Source organism: Ooceraea biroi, chromosome 1 (assembly GCF_003672135.1).
Source record: "Ooceraea biroi isolate clonal line C1 chromosome 1, Obir_v5.4, whole genome shotgun sequence".
NCBI lineage: Eukaryota > Metazoa > Arthropoda > Insecta > Hymenoptera > Formicidae > Ooceraea > Ooceraea biroi.
In genome coordinates this window covers 20,427,345-20,445,609 of record NC_039506.1, presented here as the reverse complement: position 1 = coordinate 20,445,609, position 18,265 = coordinate 20,427,345, and the positions used below count along the sequence as shown (strand labels likewise).

General features: G+C 45.2%; 2 protein-coding genes and 1 long non-coding RNA gene across 3 annotated transcripts; 1 reads left to right on the top strand and 2 right to left on the bottom strand.

The window, feature by feature from the left end:
* Positions 1-1,522: 1,522 nt before the first annotated feature.
* LOC105278548 (trypsin-1) lies at positions 1,523-3,646 on the bottom strand. Its single transcript, XM_011337713.3, has 6 exons — positions 3,431-3,646; positions 3,182-3,270; positions 2,891-3,032; positions 2,712-2,825; positions 2,233-2,382; positions 1,523-2,011 (listed from the first exon to the last, which is right to left on the bottom strand). Exons 1-6 carry the CDS (start codon positions 3,530-3,532, stop codon positions 1,865-1,867), a joined length of 744 nt encoding a protein of 247 aa, XP_011336015.1. The 5' UTR covers positions 3,533-3,646; the 3' UTR covers positions 1,523-1,864.
* A 1,514-nt stretch (positions 3,647-5,160) lies between these two features.
* LOC105278551 lies at positions 5,161-10,095 on the top strand. The gene is made up of 2 exons (XR_893792.3): positions 5,161-8,651; positions 9,086-10,095. It is a non-coding gene; the product is annotated as an uncharacterized LOC105278551 (long non-coding RNA).
* Positions 10,096-14,992: 4,897 nt separating this feature from the next.
* Positions 14,993-17,151, bottom strand: LOC105278550 (UDP-glucuronosyltransferase 2B7). Its single transcript, XM_011337715.2, has 5 exons — positions 16,674-17,151; positions 16,180-16,547; positions 15,825-16,047; positions 15,508-15,727; positions 14,993-15,425 (listed from the first exon to the last, which is right to left on the bottom strand). The coding sequence occupies exons 1-5, from the start codon at positions 17,134-17,136 to the stop codon at positions 15,113-15,115; spliced, it is 1,587 nt and encodes a 528-aa protein (XP_011336017.2). The 5' UTR covers positions 17,137-17,151; the 3' UTR covers positions 14,993-15,112.
* Positions 17,152-18,265: the final 1,114 nt, after the last annotated feature.

The following is an 18,265-nucleotide window of genomic DNA, read 5'->3' as shown; positions in this document are numbered from 1 at the left end:
TCCCGAATCAGTTTCTCGGAATTATCGAATTAACGGAATTCTCAATTGGATAAAATGATCCAACACCGAGCTCGGAGAGAAGGCTGTCAATTGTGCTCGGCGTTGCAACCGGATCTCTTTCCGCGTGGCCATTGTCTTGTCTTAACTTCCATCGCGGTGTAATCCGGACGTTCCTTTGTCCAAGGGACTTGGATTCATCGATCCGCGGCAGTTCGCGATACATCCACTCGATACAGGTGCCAGTAAATGCTGGTCGGTTGATTCCCAACAATGCCACTCTCATCCGGATGGGCAATATTCGGATTAGTGCTTGGCTGTACGACTGTCAGTCCGACTGTAAACTACCAACTAGCGTACGCGCGAATTTAGTCCCAGTAGTGGAACAAGAACCGAGATAGATCTTGTGTCTTTCCGATCATCCGGTTTCCGAGAGTTCGACCTGGATTCCCTTGCTCGTGGCCGTCAACCGCCGTGTCTCGGGGACTAGTCGCCCGGGAACAAGATATTGAGAAGAGAGAACGTCGCAGCGTTTGCCAAGCCTCATATTGTACGTCGCAAGCGACTGAGTGAGCGAGATGATCCGGCTGGAAGGTAATTAAACGGCTTCGCGAGGAGATAATTAAACGTAAACGTTATGAAAAACGTCGAGGAGAATTCTTCTTAGAAGATTCTTTTCAAGCGCGGAGCTGAAGACGAAGTAAACACGCGCATCCACCAAGACGAAAAGACCGTTTCGATAGGGCGAGCGGGCGCAAACCGACGAACTTTCCAGGGAGGCTCGATCATCGTCCGAGAGTTGCAGCATCGGCCGCCCGTATAATTCATCGTTATCAGAAATTCCGGATATACATCCGAGCGGGCGAGAGGACGAGCGGGGTGTGCCTACCAGACTGCAGCGCGAGGACTGATAATCTGATATTCGACGCGGAATATCGATCGCTCGGCGGCCGTAACGTGCACGGAGTCATCAGTATGCCGGCGTGTCCGCCGCCGTACTTTCTTGACGACCGGAAGCGGATGGCGCGAGCCGAAGCTGCTTCTCGAGAACGCGACGCTTTATGCGACGATCATCATGGGGACGACGGCACGTTCAACAGCAATGCTCTTTATGGCCGACAGTCGCGGGTAGGTGGAAGCGCGCGAACCATCGAGAACCGTTCGTTCGTGCCACCCTTTACGAGTCGGCCACCTGCGCGGTGGGCAAAACCGTTTATTCAATGCCATGGAGAGCCGCGCCGAGTCGCTGAAAATTAATAATCCCCCGTGACGAACGCGGTTACGTCCGCGAGTGCGAAAGGCAGCGAGATAATATTTATTGCGTCCCGCGAAATTGCGCCGTGGAACGCGATTACACGTTCGTCGCGTCGAAGCGACGCCGGAAACGTCGCGCGATTACTCGAATCTTGGATTAATGTTCGAGGGACAGAAGATAGTCCATGTTCAAGAATAAACCGATCGATCCTGCAGTCGAAATTGTGACTCACCAGAGTTTCGGGTTTCGTTGGTGATAAAAACAGAAACGTGAAAATAATGTATATGTTTATTTGTGAAAATGGGAACAATTAAGTTCGTCGAAATTTTCTCGACTGCTTGATTGATCCTCGTCGCCGTTGCTGTTGCGCATTACGTCGTCATCGGGACAAACAATTTACCTTTCCGGTAAATACGCCTCCTTCCGTCGTGCAATTCGCAGGCGATACCTTTTTCATAATATCCGCTCGGTTTTGATGCGGTTAAACGAGAGCAAATATTTTTTCAACGGTACGTTCTGCCTTTCCTCCATCTCGGTGGATGTGCAAGGGAGAAAGAGAGAGAACGAGAGAAAGAAAAAACGAGAGGACGGGAGGAGGAAAAATTAATTCCGCTACACGTTCGCCCGCTTGGTTATCCAGCTACGTATGGCGGATACTCGCGTGTACACCCCAGGATATCCAACACTTGCGCACTGTGCGCCCCAGGACACGATCCCAATTTGGACGCCGTTGTACACGAGCGGGCCGCCGGAGTCTCCCTGCAAAACGGACAAACAAACGTTTTTCACTTTCGCACGGCAGAAATCGATTTCTGGGAAGGGGAGAAAAAAGAGCCGAGGATCGAGAATGGAATTGAGAGTTGTAGACAAAAATCGCGCGAGAATGGCTAGACCAGGAGCATCTAATTGGTAGGATCACGGATGCTGGTAGCATCCTCTCGACAAAGAGCCTGAGAGATCGATCAGGACGCGAAGCATACCTGACAGGTGTCTTTCGCACCAGTGATGTAGCCGGCGCACAGCATGTTGGCCGTCACTATACGATGACGCGCGTAGATCTTCCGGCAGACCTCCTGATCAATGATCGGCACCATCAGAACCCGCAGCACTTTCGAGCTCGCGCCGTTCACCTGGAATTCGCCGCACGTTTAACATCCTCCTGCAACGCCGGATATTTGCGGACATCTGCCTGTCCGTCTCCTCTCCCCTAAACCACCCCCTCGTCGCGTCAACATTTGTCACGACGATCAACCGGACCACGTCAAGCGGCCGGCAAACAAACCTTAACGTTTACACGCAGCTAATCGATCTCGTCACCGCCAACGCGGAGTATCCGTGCTGCACGTTAAACGTTTGACGTTGTGTTGGCAGCGTATTAGTGCATGCACGCGGAAACCGAAACGCTTCGGAATCTGAAATGGTTCCGCAGGATGCCTTAAAAAGACAAAAATTGCCTTACCGACGTCTTGCCCCAGCCTGTGACGACCGTCGTGCTGCCGGGCTTAACGGATGTCGATGGTGTCGCCAAAGTGATGATTTTTGTGTTTCGATCCAGCGATAGAGGTTTAGTTAGCTGAAAAGATTCCTCTCAGAGTATTCTCGTGTAAATGATAATACAATAAGCGGAACGGGTCGCACCTTGATCAGAGCTACGTCGTAATCGTAGGTATCATCGTCGTACCACTCGTGGGGGATGATCGAGTCGATACTTTCGATCAGGACGCCTCCCTCATCGTGATAACTGCTGGCGATCCGGACCTTGAAGAGCTGCAGTCTCCCGCTGAAACAGACACAGCATCGTCTGATCGGCCTGCCGGCTCCTGTGACGTGATTGCGTAAACTAAACGGTATCTAATCTGGACTGGGAGATCTATAGCGCAGGGATCTATATCGGATCTATCGGTGGAAACAAGAGAATCATATGCGTACCCGTAGACACAATGCGCTGCCGTTAAGATCCATTGCTTGCTGATTATCGATCCTCCGCACATGAGCTTGCCATTGTAATGAATGGAGACCTGCCGGGAACGATCTTCGTAAAGAACAATAATCAGATGCAGAGGAAATTAATCGCACAGCTTTCTGCGCAAATATTTTGCGCGACGAGCGCCGATATGGAACAGCAGATGTGCACAATTAAGCGAACCTAGGATGCCACCATGCCGGCCATCAACTGACCTGATGCGGATGCTTATCGATGGTCGTGGGCTCGCCTCCGATTATTCTCGGCCGTAAACACGAGGCGGAAACTATCAGCGACAGGCAGAGTATAATTAGCATGGCTAACGATCGTGGCCGGCTTGCGGTTACTGACGTGTTTATTCGGGAATCAGCTCGCGCGGCAGAGGCACGATAAGGCGAACGTCTGCCGATATCGAGATATGATATACTACAGCCCGACACGTTCTTAGAAATCATTCATAGCGTCCATCTTCGAAGGCGACTTATCTCTCTCCGGGAATCGGGAGATACGGTGCGTTCGCGCGCAAATAAACTTCGAAGCTGTCGGCGTTACGCACCGACGTTCACCGTGTAATCAAATTGTTCTCCATTTCCGCGTACCGTATCTGCAGTACAGTATAATCTCGCAACACTGTAGAATGATTTAATTTTTTCAGTTTTTTTTTCTTTTGTAATGTGTATCGCACATTGCTACATCGTAAAACAAAAATGTACGATAATAACGATGACGTGTCGGTTGTGAGATCGCACAAAGCATCAGGTAAGTTCCACTTGCGCGGTTCCAATATGCGCCGGAACCGACCCCATAAAGAAACTCTCGCAAGCTTGCTCAGCAATCTTGAGACTACATGCATGCAAGATCGAAGATACGCGTATCTAGGGGATAAAACATGTATCATTTGGGTGTATTAAGATGTGCATGTACCAGCAGGGCGAAAGGGAGAGAGGAAGAGAGATGAAAGTCCAAATTACAGTTTGGAATTATAGCGATCTGAAATTCGTGTGGAATCAGACTTTCTTCCTTCCCTCGCTTCGCCCGCTTGCTACAACTTTCTCGTCTCTAAACGTAATCTGGCTTCGTTTCAGGGACTCGCCTCGAATGTGAGAGACGACAAAACGCGTACGAGTCATTAGTTGAGATTCAAAGCTGAAACGGAGCGATATAATCGCGTGCAATTAGCGGCGAATTAATTATTTGCGATCGCGTCCAATCACGCTCATTGCGCAACAACAATCTCACTTACGGGGATGTTGCTCACCGGCGAATCTGAGCGGGTGCCGACCCTTCCTCCCCTTCACTCTGCCCTCCTTCGCCGTGCACGCAAACTTCCTCCCGGGTTAACTCGTTGTAATCTGTTCGAAATTTCCAACTCCTGATACTTACTTAGTTTCCCGCTGCATACAACGGTTCGGCGCGTACGTGCGCCGACACACAGGCAACATGAAATATTCCGCCGTCACGCTTCTTCAAGTTATATTTGTTGTCCCTTAGATAAGCCTGGCACCTGCAAGCGGCAATTCTACTCGGCAAACATCAACTTCGAGCGCGCAAATAGATAACAAAATCTCGCTGCTAAACGAGATTTCCCGGGCTACGCGAGCTCGGTCTCAATAAAAGCGATTCAAATTTGAAGACATTCTGAAAAATCAGATCATCGACACGCCGCTTCCGGTGTGCTTGCAAGTAGCCGCATTTTTTAATCGCTGACGTAATCCGCGAATCGCGGTTTGTGCAAGATTGATGTGAGTCGCGTTATCGTTGAAACGCGTTCCTGAATAATACCTACCTGCGTGACGTGACTGACCGTGATCAGCAGCGAGTGCACGATGACGATGTCGATAAGACGGTTACGAGCGGCGACATTGTACCCGCCGCGACATTAAAATTACGACCAGCGGAAAACAACGTTTACCCAAATTTATGGCGGATTTACCATCGCGCGCGAGATTACTTGATGCACATTTCGCTAATATTCCGACGCGCTCGTAATATTTTCCGCTGTACTGAAGGTAAAAAGCGATGCGAAAAATTCAAAAGTTAAAATGCGCTCTTTCTCCTTCTCCCTCGGCCTCTCTCCTCCCTCACTCAGTTTGGCCGGAATATTTCTGTTTTTGCGTCAATTAATTTTGCACTGGTATGAAATGTAATATCACACCCTACGGCAGATTGTATGAGGATTTATGCCGGGGATAGAGTTAATTTTCAATTTCAACGAAATTACACGTTGCAGTACTCGCATATCCGTATGCGGTCCCTCGATATTTCGTTCTCCGCAGGTATTACGGTGATTATGATCGCTCGGACGGCCGTAAAATGCAAGAGACGCGCGTGAGACCACTGATCTTCCGTGACGCCCGTAGACGAACGGATCCTACGGAGAAGATCGACGACATGCATTTTTCAATTCCATCTCCGAACGAACTCCTGCGACGCTTCCGCGTTACGTAAGGAGTCATGATGATAGTTTCGGAAATTGCGCGACGTAACAAGCGCGTCTGACGTTTGCTGTTTCATCTGAGTGCCGGGCGCACGATTATCGGGGAAAGAATCGCTTTCGCGGGCAACGCGAGTTCCCAGATCTCGGCGGATTGTTGGAGCAAGGAACGCGTCGAGTATCGAGGAACACCCATTTGTGGTTAGTATTACGTGCGCCCGATCTTCACGAGCGATTTGGCATTCGAAAGATCGTTCGTTCCACCCTTTCTCGGTGCCGCTGTGCATTTTCGATCATGAAGTCGGCTACCACCGTCAGGCACCCTGTGCGCGCACCCTCCACCGTCCTCTCCGGCGAGTTTAATCAATTTCAATCTGCCGGCTGGTATAAAACTAATTTAGATTCCGCGATTATCCGCACTCGCATGGTGTTCGGTCTCTCCCGCGGAAAATGTACGCTCGCGGCTTTATACGCTCGGCTTGATTTGAAGCGGGTAAGCGGGCACGAGATGTTATTGCAGAAACGTACAGCACCGCGACCCTCATCCGGCGTTCGCCGAGGTCAACGACGAGATTCAACTCACCTTGAGATAATGACTCTACGCACACGACGCTATTTGTAAGATCACGGAAATTCTCGTGATCATTATGATAGAAAACAGGGGGTTGGATATCATGCAATCTTAGATTTTGTGTCAAGAATAGTAGTCATATTCAATACTATTTATATATTGATACATGTTCAACAGAGAAGATGAAACGGGAATACGCTTTTCAACGTATCTCGCTCACATCAGCAGCATTCATCGTGTGTTACTTCTCCGCATCGGAGAGATATTTATTTCAGACGAGTGCAGCAAGTACACGTTATAAATTATTATAGAAAAAAGTTCGGACGTGGCAACGACGTGGCGAATTTCGCAGCCTCCCCAGCAATGGAAGTCCACCTCGTCTCCGGGTGACGCGAAATGCGCGATAAAAATATCGATATCTACGTGATGCGTCTGTGACGAGGAGGAGGTCGACTCAGCGTCCGGGTGAAACCCGGACCATGTCGTCGGACACGGCGGATCTCCGCCGTTGACGTCGGATGGAACGAAAATGTTTTAATTCCGATCTCTCCCGGACATTTCGGTCGGTGCGATGAACCGATACGCGCCGAACGACCGTGCCGATCATCCCATAAAGCCGCAGACTACATCCAATAACTTTCCTGACAGCTCGCTCACGGCCACCTGATCGGTCCCGGCCTCTCCGGCTGTCACGTAGGCTTGAAGAAATAGTATCGTGCCAGAGAGAACCTCGTATTCGTGCATGTCTGTGTGTGCGTGCGTCGTGTGCCGGATACGTAATATTTACAACAGCAAATAAAAGTGCCAAGAATGATACGAATACGGCGACCACGTCCGGTTGTGGATTCTGGGCCGGACCATTCTCTCATTACACTGTTGGATGCGTCGCACGACGTCGTGTTTTCGTTTTCGCGCCACGTAAGCTTTTCACGTTAATTTTGTATAAAGTCCAAAGATAAAAAATGCAATCCAATTTTTTCAGTTCTTTTTCCTGTTCAGAGTAATCTAATTCCACAATTTTTTCTCTTTTTTTTATTTGATAGAGGATCGTTAGCACGTAAAGCGTAGCGGTGCGAATTTGTGGGTATCCCGCAGCATTCCCGATGTTAAGAGTCATCGAGAATGAGATAAACGCAGCGGATCGAATGGCGAGCGATCGGTTTTAACGCCGCGAGCACGTATCCGGTCTACCATAAAGACTCGCGTTATTTTATGATATTTCCCTGAGTGGAGAACGTTTCGTGGCCGCGCGGATCGCGCCGCGAGGGAGTAATCGTAAGCAACGGAAATATTTCTTTTGCTGGTCGAAACAACAGGTCCCGCTGCGATATGCCGTCCGCGTTTCCACGCGATTCCTTATCGAAGCATTATCATCATCGTGATATCGATAGCTATCTCCCGCGTAATCATCGAACTGACACAAAGTCTCACCAATCTGACGTTATCAGTTCACTGGGTTCTAATACTCTCATAGATTCACGCGAGCGTCCACTCGATGTCATCGCTTCGCTGCACACCGACTTCAATTTTCCCAACTCCCTTTCCGATCTTCGTCGTTATTTTATTAAAAAACGGATCTATTTTTCGAGAGAGTATTTCTAATATGGATTTTTCTAGTAGAGAAACTCATTTAAGAAAACATAGAGAATATATATACTCAATGTCTCAGAGACTTCCTAGATTATAAAGAATACAGTCGCGTCCCAAGGAATGATAGAAGAAGATTATTCTATTCTGAGGGAGACTTATACTCTGATGGAGATAGCTGTATTATACCGCAAGCACAGTCTTCTTTCGCACGTGCAAGGTCTTTCGTCGTCGCGGTCGTTTAGCGAGAACATCGCAGTTTGCGACATCGATTAAGGGTTGCGGTCGGAGTATATACTCGAGTGGCTAGCAGCGCGCATTGGAAAACTAGCGACCGGGAAGTAGTCGTTCGATATCGTGACATTACGTGCTCGACATTGCGGCGTTGTGGGAGGGTGGGAAAAGCTCCGTGGCGACGCGATACCGTATTAAAGTAATGGGACGGGGGCTGTTATTACGTTATAATGGCACGGCGATTATTGCGAGTGCCACCGTGGCGATGTGATATCGCCTGCTGAGCTGGACAGGTCAAGAGGGAACGACGATGGTCCGCGGAAATTTATTCTTTGATATTCGCATTCGCCGGCCAGGCGAGCGGTTTACCGCGTTTTCCGAACTGCTGTAAAGTCATTTACAGCGGCAGGCGCATTACGGCGCTGGCAAACGACGTTAACGGGAAGTGGAGACGGTGTTCCTCCGCGCTCTTTGCGGGTTTCAAGATAAAAGCTGCAAGACAATGGGAGACGTGCCTGGATTCGCCCTTTCGAAAAAGCGAGATGCTTTTTAGCCGCGCGATTCGATTGTCGGTTGTCGATCATTCTCCAGCCTCGAGTCACTGTTCAAGGTAATGACGCTTGAAAATCTTGTGTATATTTGTTATTGAGAGCGCGCTTAATTATCAGAGTAATGAGTCAGCTTGAGAGATTCGCCAGTTTATCGTTTGCGCCAAGAAATAACGTGAGCTCTCAGTCGTTACGTCGTTATACGAGCGAGACCATTTGGCCGCTTCCATACGCGCTCGTATGGAATAAGCGCGCGTTATACTCGCGGACGCACGGCCGCGATATCAATTTCACAAGCGTGGATTTTAGTGACCCGTAGCCTCAAAACGCGCGGTATCTAGAATTAATGGTCAAATTTTGCACTCCAATTTTGCGCACGTGATTTCGCGCGACGTACGACAATCTGATTGACGGCGCTGCGCGCACGCACGTATACTTCTGGTTAAAAAAGAAAAATTTCCTCGAGAATAAAAAATTAATACGTCGTTTGTCCTAGGATAATAATATATCTGAAGCTGCGATTGCTACGAACACCCACCTAATCACAGAAAGAATAAGGGATCCGACAATAGGGGAACAAGAATGTAAAGAGATATCCGGAGGAAATCTCTGGCCTCCCTCGAGGGGAGCGGGGCGTCCATGCGCGACGAAAGTAGTTGTCTGCTGCATCCCCGATAGTTGACGGTAGGCAACAAGCCACGGAGACGACGACAAAACCGACGAAAGAAATCCTCCTTACAGCCGGGCGCGAATAAGCAACCGGAAGTTTCTCGGTTTGCCTGTTTACGCGCGTCGCACGGCCAGGGAGCTCCGATAACCAGCGCAATGCGGTTTCGCAAGAGCGTATCGACTTTTTATTCGATGCTGTTTTGCACCCCCGCAGCCATCGTCGTCGTCTTTAACGACAAAGCTCGCCACGTAACCGCGTAACTTGGCTCGCCCGGTCGGAGTAGCGTGCGAACGAGGACTCTCGCAACCGCAGTCGTTAGCGGCTTGTTATCTCGCGCGTAAAGGGAGGAAATTAAAGGAGGGAGGAAAGAAGAGAATCATCGAGAGGGAGCTTTCGGAATTCTCTTTGCCGCCGTCTTCGAATGGAATTCTATTAGTTCCCGAGAATGCTGGAGAACGTGCGTTCGCTCTTTTACCTGGACAAAGGAGGATGATTATCTGATATCTTAAAAATATCTTGTGAAATTAATGCACGATAATATTGCGTGTGTAATATGTAGTATTTTAATATAATTATTATATAGATAGATAGATAGACGTTTATTTGCACTCTGGGACAAGTCCCCTCAAGCGCTTGACAAAAAAATTAATACATAACAATTACACAACCATAGACGCAAATATCAATACAATGCAGTATTCCATATACAAGAATATAGAGAATAATATAAAATAAAGATAGTAATAGTACTCATGAGATAATAATAGTACTCCATCTACATATATAAGAATAATGAAAAAATAAAAGATAGTAATAGTACTCAATGCGGTACTCCATATACATAAAATAAAATAAAAGATATAATGTACTCCAGTACGGTATAACAAAAAATAAAGTAAAATAAAATATAAAAATAATAATAAGATACACCGCAAAACAAACAATATAGCGAAGTAAGACACGAGCAAGTACGCGTAATTATATCCAAGAGAGCACTTCAGAAACTATCTAGAAGGTAGTTATATAATTTGTTCCTAAAACCAGCAACTGAGTTGGAAGATCTAATGTCATGCTATATAAGTCATGTTATATAAGAGAATGCATATACTGTACATTATTATTAATATTATACAGGGTGTCCCGGGTTTTAACCGACAAACTGCGGGAGCATATTCTACTAGTGGAAATAAGAAAAAATTCTTATATCGAGTTTGCTTAGAAATGCTTTATTACAAAGTTATAAACCAATATTGAAAAGAAATATCAGATAAGTAACAACGGAACATAGTGTAGAATTTGGAAGGTCGAAGATGTTTATGTTATGTGTATTCACATGTATTCATGTTCACTATATTGAAACGATTCAGTATGATTGTTACTTTCACAACAGTAGCTGTTAGATTTCAATCGTCGTGTCAACTAGCAATTACTATCAGAATGCCAAAAGTGTTTTCAAATGAGGAATACACTGATATTCATTTCGTGTACGGATTCTGTGACGGAAATGCACGAGCTGTCGTACGAGAGTATCAACGTAGATTTCCTAACAGGAGAGTACCAGATAGATTTAAAGCAACGAATTACCAATTCAGTTACTGAGATGCAACAAAATTTTTAGGAATGTCGTACTGTAACAAATTCTGTACTACGTCGATGTCTAGCTTGTATCGATGTGCAAGGACAACATTTTGAAATGAGTCACTAAATCATTGCGTAGATAATTTTTATTTTTGTGAAAAAATCCGTTGTTACTTATCTCATATTTCTTTTCAATATTGGTTTATAACTTTGTAATAAAGCATTTCTAAGCAAACTCGATATAAGAATTTTTTCTTATTTCCACTAGTAGAATATGCTCCCGCAGTTTGTCGGTTAAAACCCGGGACACCCTGTATATACTATTAATAGCCAATAAGTTTTGTTGTGTGTTCACATGCACATATTGTAAATATGCGTTATTACCGTACGTAAACATTTGCACATTCGAAAGTACGAGTATGCAGTCCGCTTCGGTCATCATCATCATTTTCTGTTTGACGTGCTGCATAAAAGGAAAACGCGTGCGGGTAGCGCACAACGTCGCGGAATGCGAGGCGCGCTTATTGCGACAATATCGTGAGATCCTCCATGATATTAGCCGCGTCGCTGCGACGAGGGGTGGTTATCCTCCCCGGAGGAGTTGCTGCGAAACGTATTCCGTATCGTCGCGCGAGGGTGCGCCGTCCTTTTCACCGCGTTAAGGAAGTTAATAACATAAAAGGAGCGCAAAATGCGCGAAGGGACCGGGAAGCGACTTGAGACAGGTCGGTGAAAACGGCGCACATGCACCGGCACAACGGGCGGATGTCTCCGACTGACGTCGTTTTCCGCTTCCCGGGAAAATAAAAGCGCGGGGTGGTTTTCTCCGTGCGCGCCGAGCCCCGGCTGCGCTCGAGATTGCATCAGTATTTTCCCGGTGTGCTGTCCGAGGGACCGAGAGGACTCTGTAATTATTGTTTGTCTACCGAATGTGCGCGGAATGGATTCGGCACGCTCGCTGCATTGTCCCGCCCTTGCCGGGGGGTAAACTGGGTTGATGCTCGATAAAAGAGGAAAAGAGAGAAGAAAGGAAAAGAGAACACGCTGCGATTCAGCTCGGATTTCTTTCTTGCGAATGTCTCGTTCGAGTCAGCGAATCAGCGAGATCCAAGACGGCGCTTCGGATGCGACGAATTAGCCGCCACGCGAAATAATACGCTGGTGAAGTCGCGTCCTTCAGACGCGATCCTGAAAGTCTTCGTTTGAAATTCATCCCCCGCGAGATTCTCGATTGTGAAAACGCGGCCCGAAAGGATTCTCATTCGAAAGTTGATACTTAAACATTCATTAGGAATTCTCTCTCCGCGCTCGGTAAATCCGAGGAGCGTCTACGTCAAAGCGGGAATTCTCGCGTTCGCTCACGCGCAGTCCGCGCCGCGGAAGGGTAGATCGTCGTCGCGAGTAGCCTCAGTGATTCTTACGTTCATTCGCAAAGCGACGAATGCGTCAAGCACATAAAGAGAAACCAGAGAGTCGAGGAGTAATTTAAATGAATATAATTCTCCCGCGCAAAAGCTATGATCATTAACATTTTTTATTCTTAAAGAGAAATTTCAGATTTTCCGAGATGTCTTATAAGAAGCTTCTTACATCAGCACAAAAGCCGTGCTTTCTAGTGGCCGTCGCATGCTGTGGCGGCCACGGGGACTTAATAATTAACCGTGGATATACCAAAATAACCCGAGCGAGTATCGAACGACGTCCAATTTACGCGCGACTCTCGCTCGGCTGCCTACTTGAATCGTTAATATCCGAGCGGCGCGCTAATTCGGCCCGACGAGAGTTTCGCGCGCGCTCGCACCCCCGTCTTCGTTCTGCACTCTCGCGCGCAATGGCTCGGCAATTGCCGACGACGAGGACGCGTAACCACCCTTAACGGCAGAGACAGTCGGAAGGACAGGCAGGTTTCCTACCCTACCCAGATCTTACCACCTTGCATAATGCATCGCGCGGCGCCGCTAAGCCGAAGGGGAAACTTCCCTAGACGCGGAAGACGCCAGGAACACACACGTCGCTCTCATGGTGCACCCTGTGCGGTCCCCTCATTGTTCAGCGCCCCGTCGCGAATCCTCGTATCGGGCTTCGTTCTCCTTGCGACCTCATCCTCTTGGCTGCTTCCGTCTCTCGTGACGCGTCAACCGCCTTCCTGCTTAATCGCCGAAATTCTCATTCATGCGTCCGTCGTCACGGAATAACGTCTGCATTTTACAGATGTACAACGTGAAACCATAATTATCTGCAGAAATCAAAACAACAGATATCCAGTTGTGGAAACGAGCATATTCGAGCGATCTCTGCGATGCGATATTAATAAAAATCGTCGAATCATCAAGTATTTATCATACTAAAAAGTTTTCTTTATATTTCTCAATTTTAATCCAGGCATTCATCATGAATTCCTCAGCGGGCAGCTCGCGATCGTGATCGCGATCAGATTTGTCTACACTTCCATCGCGATTAGCGATACGCGCACTTGGCGCTTACCCTCGTCGAGTTTCATAAAGGAGCGCACCGCGCGCACGTTAATTCCGAAATCCCGTGAAGCACTTGGACTGTCGTCATCTTGTACGTGCCTCGTCGTCGTCATCCTCGTCGGCGTTGCTGCGTATGTCGTAGATACAGTGCGGACGGTGCGGTATGGTAATCTACTTCGCGCCAAGTTTCCACCGAGCTCGTGTTAAGTCGGCTGCGTCGAGTAAGCCCCCAGTGTTACTGCGGCTGATGAGTCCGGGGACACTTTGGGGGTACGGTTACTGAAAGATGACACGTTCTCCCTCGTCGCGCCGCGATAGAAAGCCAAAGCTCCGCTCCGCGTAGCGTATCCGGCGAACCGCTTCCACGGCGAGCTCTTCTCCGATCGACCGATCGCACGTCGATCCCGGGATCACTTGGTTCGCCGTGTGAAAACTGCTTTTCTGTTTACTCGAACCCATCGCCCCGGCGATGGCCGGGCAAACTTGGCTTTCCCGTCGTCTTGTTACAAACTTTATTGCCATCGCACCTATTACGGCGCGCGCGGTAACGAGAAATGGATCTGTGCTTAACGTGAAATTAATAACGGTACTCTGCGAAGAATACGATAACTTTTTGAAAACTGTAATGGGGTTCGCACGTATATTACGAATGACAATAAGTGGTTGCCGTTGCCGGTGTGACAATATTGCGGAATCGTCTCGTCTCGCAAATCGTGATTAAGGATTGTTTGTAGTTTGCATTAGTCGCGTTTTGCACGCGATTTGTACGCACGTCTATAATATTAACGTAAAGAGCTTGAACTAATTCCAGCGTGCTCGGTGATGTTCCACGTGCATTTTATACGTGTGTTATACAAAGTGGGATAATCATGTAACTTCGTCATACTGCTGGTTAACTTGGAAGGCTTATACTAGCAGGCGGGAGGTGTACGCCACTCGTGAATGCGCTTATTTGGCACTACGTAATGAAATTCCGGCACAGTTTAATGTTAATAATACCTTCGCACAATGGAACTTCTCGACGTCAATTCCCGCTGCATTAGTCAAAATAATTCGCGTTGCAAATTATGAAAAATGAAGAGTGGCGTTTGCATGCCCGCGATAAGGAAACATCACAAATTCGCGATATTCACGAAGAGAGCAGAAATACGAATATATGACGAAAATATTGAAGAACGTACACTCTAGTATAATGCTGTCCAAAGAATAATTTTATCCTTGATACGCGTGAAGTACAGGCATAATTCATGGACAAGTTTGAATGTTAGTTCAATTCAATATCTTGTTTGTGAATCTGGAGAATCTGGAGTTTTTTAATATCAAAGTCAGATCGTACTATTTTTGAAAAACAAGCTGTAGAGTTTGGAAAATCCGGAAAGTAACGAATACCGTTATGCATGCCGCTGTAAATAGTGACCGTGGAGAAGAATGACGTCCACATGGTAACATTGATACTAGATTTTTTCTCTTTCGCTGAATTGCAGGTGACTTATCCCTTTGTGACGCATCACATAGATGACAGCACCGTCATTTTTCAGACCGACTCCATATTAACTATCATTTATTTCCGCGCACTGTGCCCAAAGGCATGCACACATATTCCGCACATAATTTAAAAAAATCGATGCGCCGACTGTTCCATTACAATTCAATGAATATTCAATCTGTTCCATAAATATTCTCATCAAGCTATTATATTTATTTCAAGATTTCTATATGATTTGAAACGATTTAAAGTAATACATATAGCACATTTGTCAAAAACAGTTTAATCAGACCAGTACGATTACAAACGCAGATATTATTGCATCTTTAATTTAGTGTTCGGATACTGAACATTCTTATAGAGGAGGTGATAATAGCCGTAACAAAAACGTAAAATACGAAATAGAGTGTAAAGAAAAATAAGGGACATGATGAATGCTATAACAGCAAGAAATCCAATGATGTCCATATCGTATCGTTGATACCATGGCTTGTCGCTTTCGCTGAATCGCAGGTGACTTATCCCTTTGTGACGCATTACGTATTCTATCCACCATATGGCGTTCTCAAAACTGTCGTACGGTTGATCCTTGGACAGCTTGCTTAGATATGCCATTCGTTCTTTATAGCTGAACACACGTCAAATTGAGAAATCTACTTAGTCTACTTAGCCTACTTAGTCAAATTTTCAACTTGGTTAGGTGTGAGTACCTTTTATCGTTCAAAATCTGATGAATGGCCGTGTTAAGGCGTTCCTTGCTTAATTCGTTTAATTTGAGAAAAATCGCCGCCCCTAATGAGGCCAATCGTTGAATTCGACTTGCCTGTTCGAACATAATGGGAAGTCCTAAAAGTGGGACCGCATAATGGACAGCTTCCTCAGTACTATGCAATCCACCCTGATAAATAAACAGTCTGATATTGGGATGAGCTGCAAGAAATAAGACAATCAATGCAGCGTCTCGCAAAAATAAATGATCAGCTCGGCATTTGAATATTGCATAATACTTTTACACTTTTAATTTTACCGAGTATGCCCTGTTGCGGAAACCATTTTGAGATAAATATATTGTCGAGCTTTCCTGGGAATTCGTCGCACTCGTATTTCCAAACTATTTTAAAAGGTAATTTCGAAAATACTTCAATGAAATTGCCCATAATTTCTGTTGGCAAGTTGTGACAGCTGACAGTAGTTCCAAGACTTACGTAAATAAATCCTTTCGTCGCGTCATCAAGGAATCGTCTCAAGTCCTTCGTCATCAATGCAAATTAATCACAAGTTTTACGTATTAGTTCATTGCGAAAATTGGCAATAAGTGTTGGATATATTGGATTTAACGTGAGATTTCACGCAAGATAATAATCGTTTGAGCAGTTACATACTTTTGGCAGCGTTGGGGGTGTTTTCTGTATCTGAGAACCGGAAAAATATATCACATTTGGCTGCTCCGGTCTGGCATACGCGAATAGCGGGTTTTCATTGACCAGTACGATGCTCATATTTTTTGCTATGTCCATGGGGTCCGGCGTGTCACTTCCAAAGTATTTCTCAACCCTTTTCCGTGCCATGACCACATGGTGTGACCAGGCATACAGGTATCCCCACACGTCGATGAAATTTTGCAGTCTTTGCCAAAACGACGGGTATCCCTCGACTAGCGTATTAACTTCCCAATTTGACGGGTGTGACGGAAGCATAGGACTAGCGAAGATATATCGTTGAAAATTATGAAAACCCATAGGCGTGAGTCCTGCGCAATGGATCAAGATCAGTTTCAGGTTTCTGTCTTGGTTGTCAGACAGATTTTAGGGCAATCTTAAGACAGATATTTCTTTTAAGAAATAAATTATTCTTCTTTTCAATCTGCAAATCTCACCTATGAGGGGAGCGTTAAATCTGTGCGCCATACTATATAGCGACAGGTCGCTTATCGGTTCTATCATAATCGCGTCGAATTTCTCGCCGCTGTCGCGTCTGTAAATCTTCTTGAATTCAGGATTATCCCAAATTGTTCCCATGAACTCGGTTGTTATTGTAAACACCTGTCTGCACGATTCCATCTGCGATATTTTCCATTTTGCGTCGTTGTACTCCGTGATTATTGAAAAACCGTACGATACGTCAATTTCTGTGTAATTCTTTAATGTCGGATCCTTTAATGGAGCCGTTGTGACGATCACCAATTCGTGCCCGCGTTTGTGTAAGGCTAAATTTAACGTACGGTGAATTAATTGATGACTAAGAAAAGGTACGACCGAAAGGCTAAGAATCCTGCCGGCATTCGCCGACAACGACAGTAAGAACAAAATCACATATAGTACGTAAACCACCGCCCGCATTTTGCGTTTCCGAAAACTACCGCTCTTTAGTTATGGGGACTGATATAAATAATCGTCCAAGAATCATTACGAAACGAAAATTTGTTGTTTTATGTTAAATGAAGGAAAACTAGTATAATCGATGCAAATGAGTTATTTATATACTAATCATATGTTAATCATGTTTTGCAAAACATCCCAGATAACACAAACACTTTCTATGAACATTCAATGAATATGCGTCGAGAATATTAAGAATATTCTAAAAATGTACTAGAAGACATTCTATAAATCTACATAAAATGTTGAAATGAGAACAATTTAAATATTCTAGATAGATCCAAAGAATATTCTTTCGCATATTTCAAGAATATTCATAGAAGCTGTTTAGTACAATCTAAAGAACATTTACAGAATATTCTACAATTGAATTATATTCAGGCTGCGTTCTTCCAAAATTCACTGTCAGTACTGAAAATCTATAGTGTATGTCACATATACTTATATAGTATAATATATAGTATACGTGACATAAATTATAGATTTCCAGTACTGACAGTGAATTTTGGGACGCAGCCTTAATGAAAACAACAAAATATGTTTTATCATATACATATAATAAAAATAATTATGATATAGGATAGATTGCAATTGATTATTTATAATATATGTATATATAAATTCACAACTAAATTAGTATATTACAACTTATGTATAGGATGACTTATATATAACATGATGAAACATATTTTGATGTTATTTTTTATCTTTTTTTATCAACATATGTATTTGCATCTAACTGATCAATGATGGAAAAATAAATATAATTTATATACATAGTATATATTTCAAACATGAACACTTGAACACTTGCAAAATGAACACTATATATGAACACGTAAAATAATTTGTCGCCAATTTGCGTATGGTAATTCGCCAGTGCTCCACATGAAAGTGAAACGAAAAAGAGATTAGGTTATGAGTTGGTATTTCCTGTGCTTTCTGAACGCCATCTACATTTTCAATACATTTGAATATTCTGTGAACATTTATAGAATATGTAAAGGATATATTCGTATTACTGATATTTTAAATGTTGTGGGCAGATTTATAGACTATTCTTTATAAATAAGGATATTCTACAAATGTG

What these genes read in the sequence shown, in the direction of transcription:
- LOC105278550 (XM_011337715.2), bottom strand. Translation starts at nt 17,136, where the DNA reads ATGCGGGCGGTGGTTTACGTACTATATGTGATTTTGTTCTTACTGTCG. An exon ending in CACCCCCAACGCTGCCAAAA is followed by an intron (nt 16,048 to 16,179) that starts GTATGTAACTGC and finishes TTGATGACGAAG; the next exon opens with GACTTGAGACGATTCCTTGA. An exon ending in TCCGCAACAGGGCATACTCG is followed by an intron (nt 15,728 to 15,824) that starts GTAAAATTAAAA and finishes TATTTCTTGCAG; the next exon opens with CTCATCCCAATATCAGACTG.
- LOC105278548 (XM_011337713.3), bottom strand. Translation starts at nt 3,532, where the DNA reads ATGCTAATTATACTCTGCCTGTCGCTGATAGTTTCCGCCTCGTGTTTA. An exon ending in GCAGCGCATTGTGTCTACGG is followed by an intron (nt 3,033 to 3,181) that starts GTACGCATATGA and finishes TGTCTGTTTCAG; the next exon opens with CGGGAGACTGCAGCTCTTCA. An exon ending in ACGACGTAGCTCTGATCAAG is followed by an intron (nt 2,826 to 2,890) that starts GTGCGACCCGTT and finishes GAATCTTTTCAG; the next exon opens with CTAACTAAACCTCTATCGCT.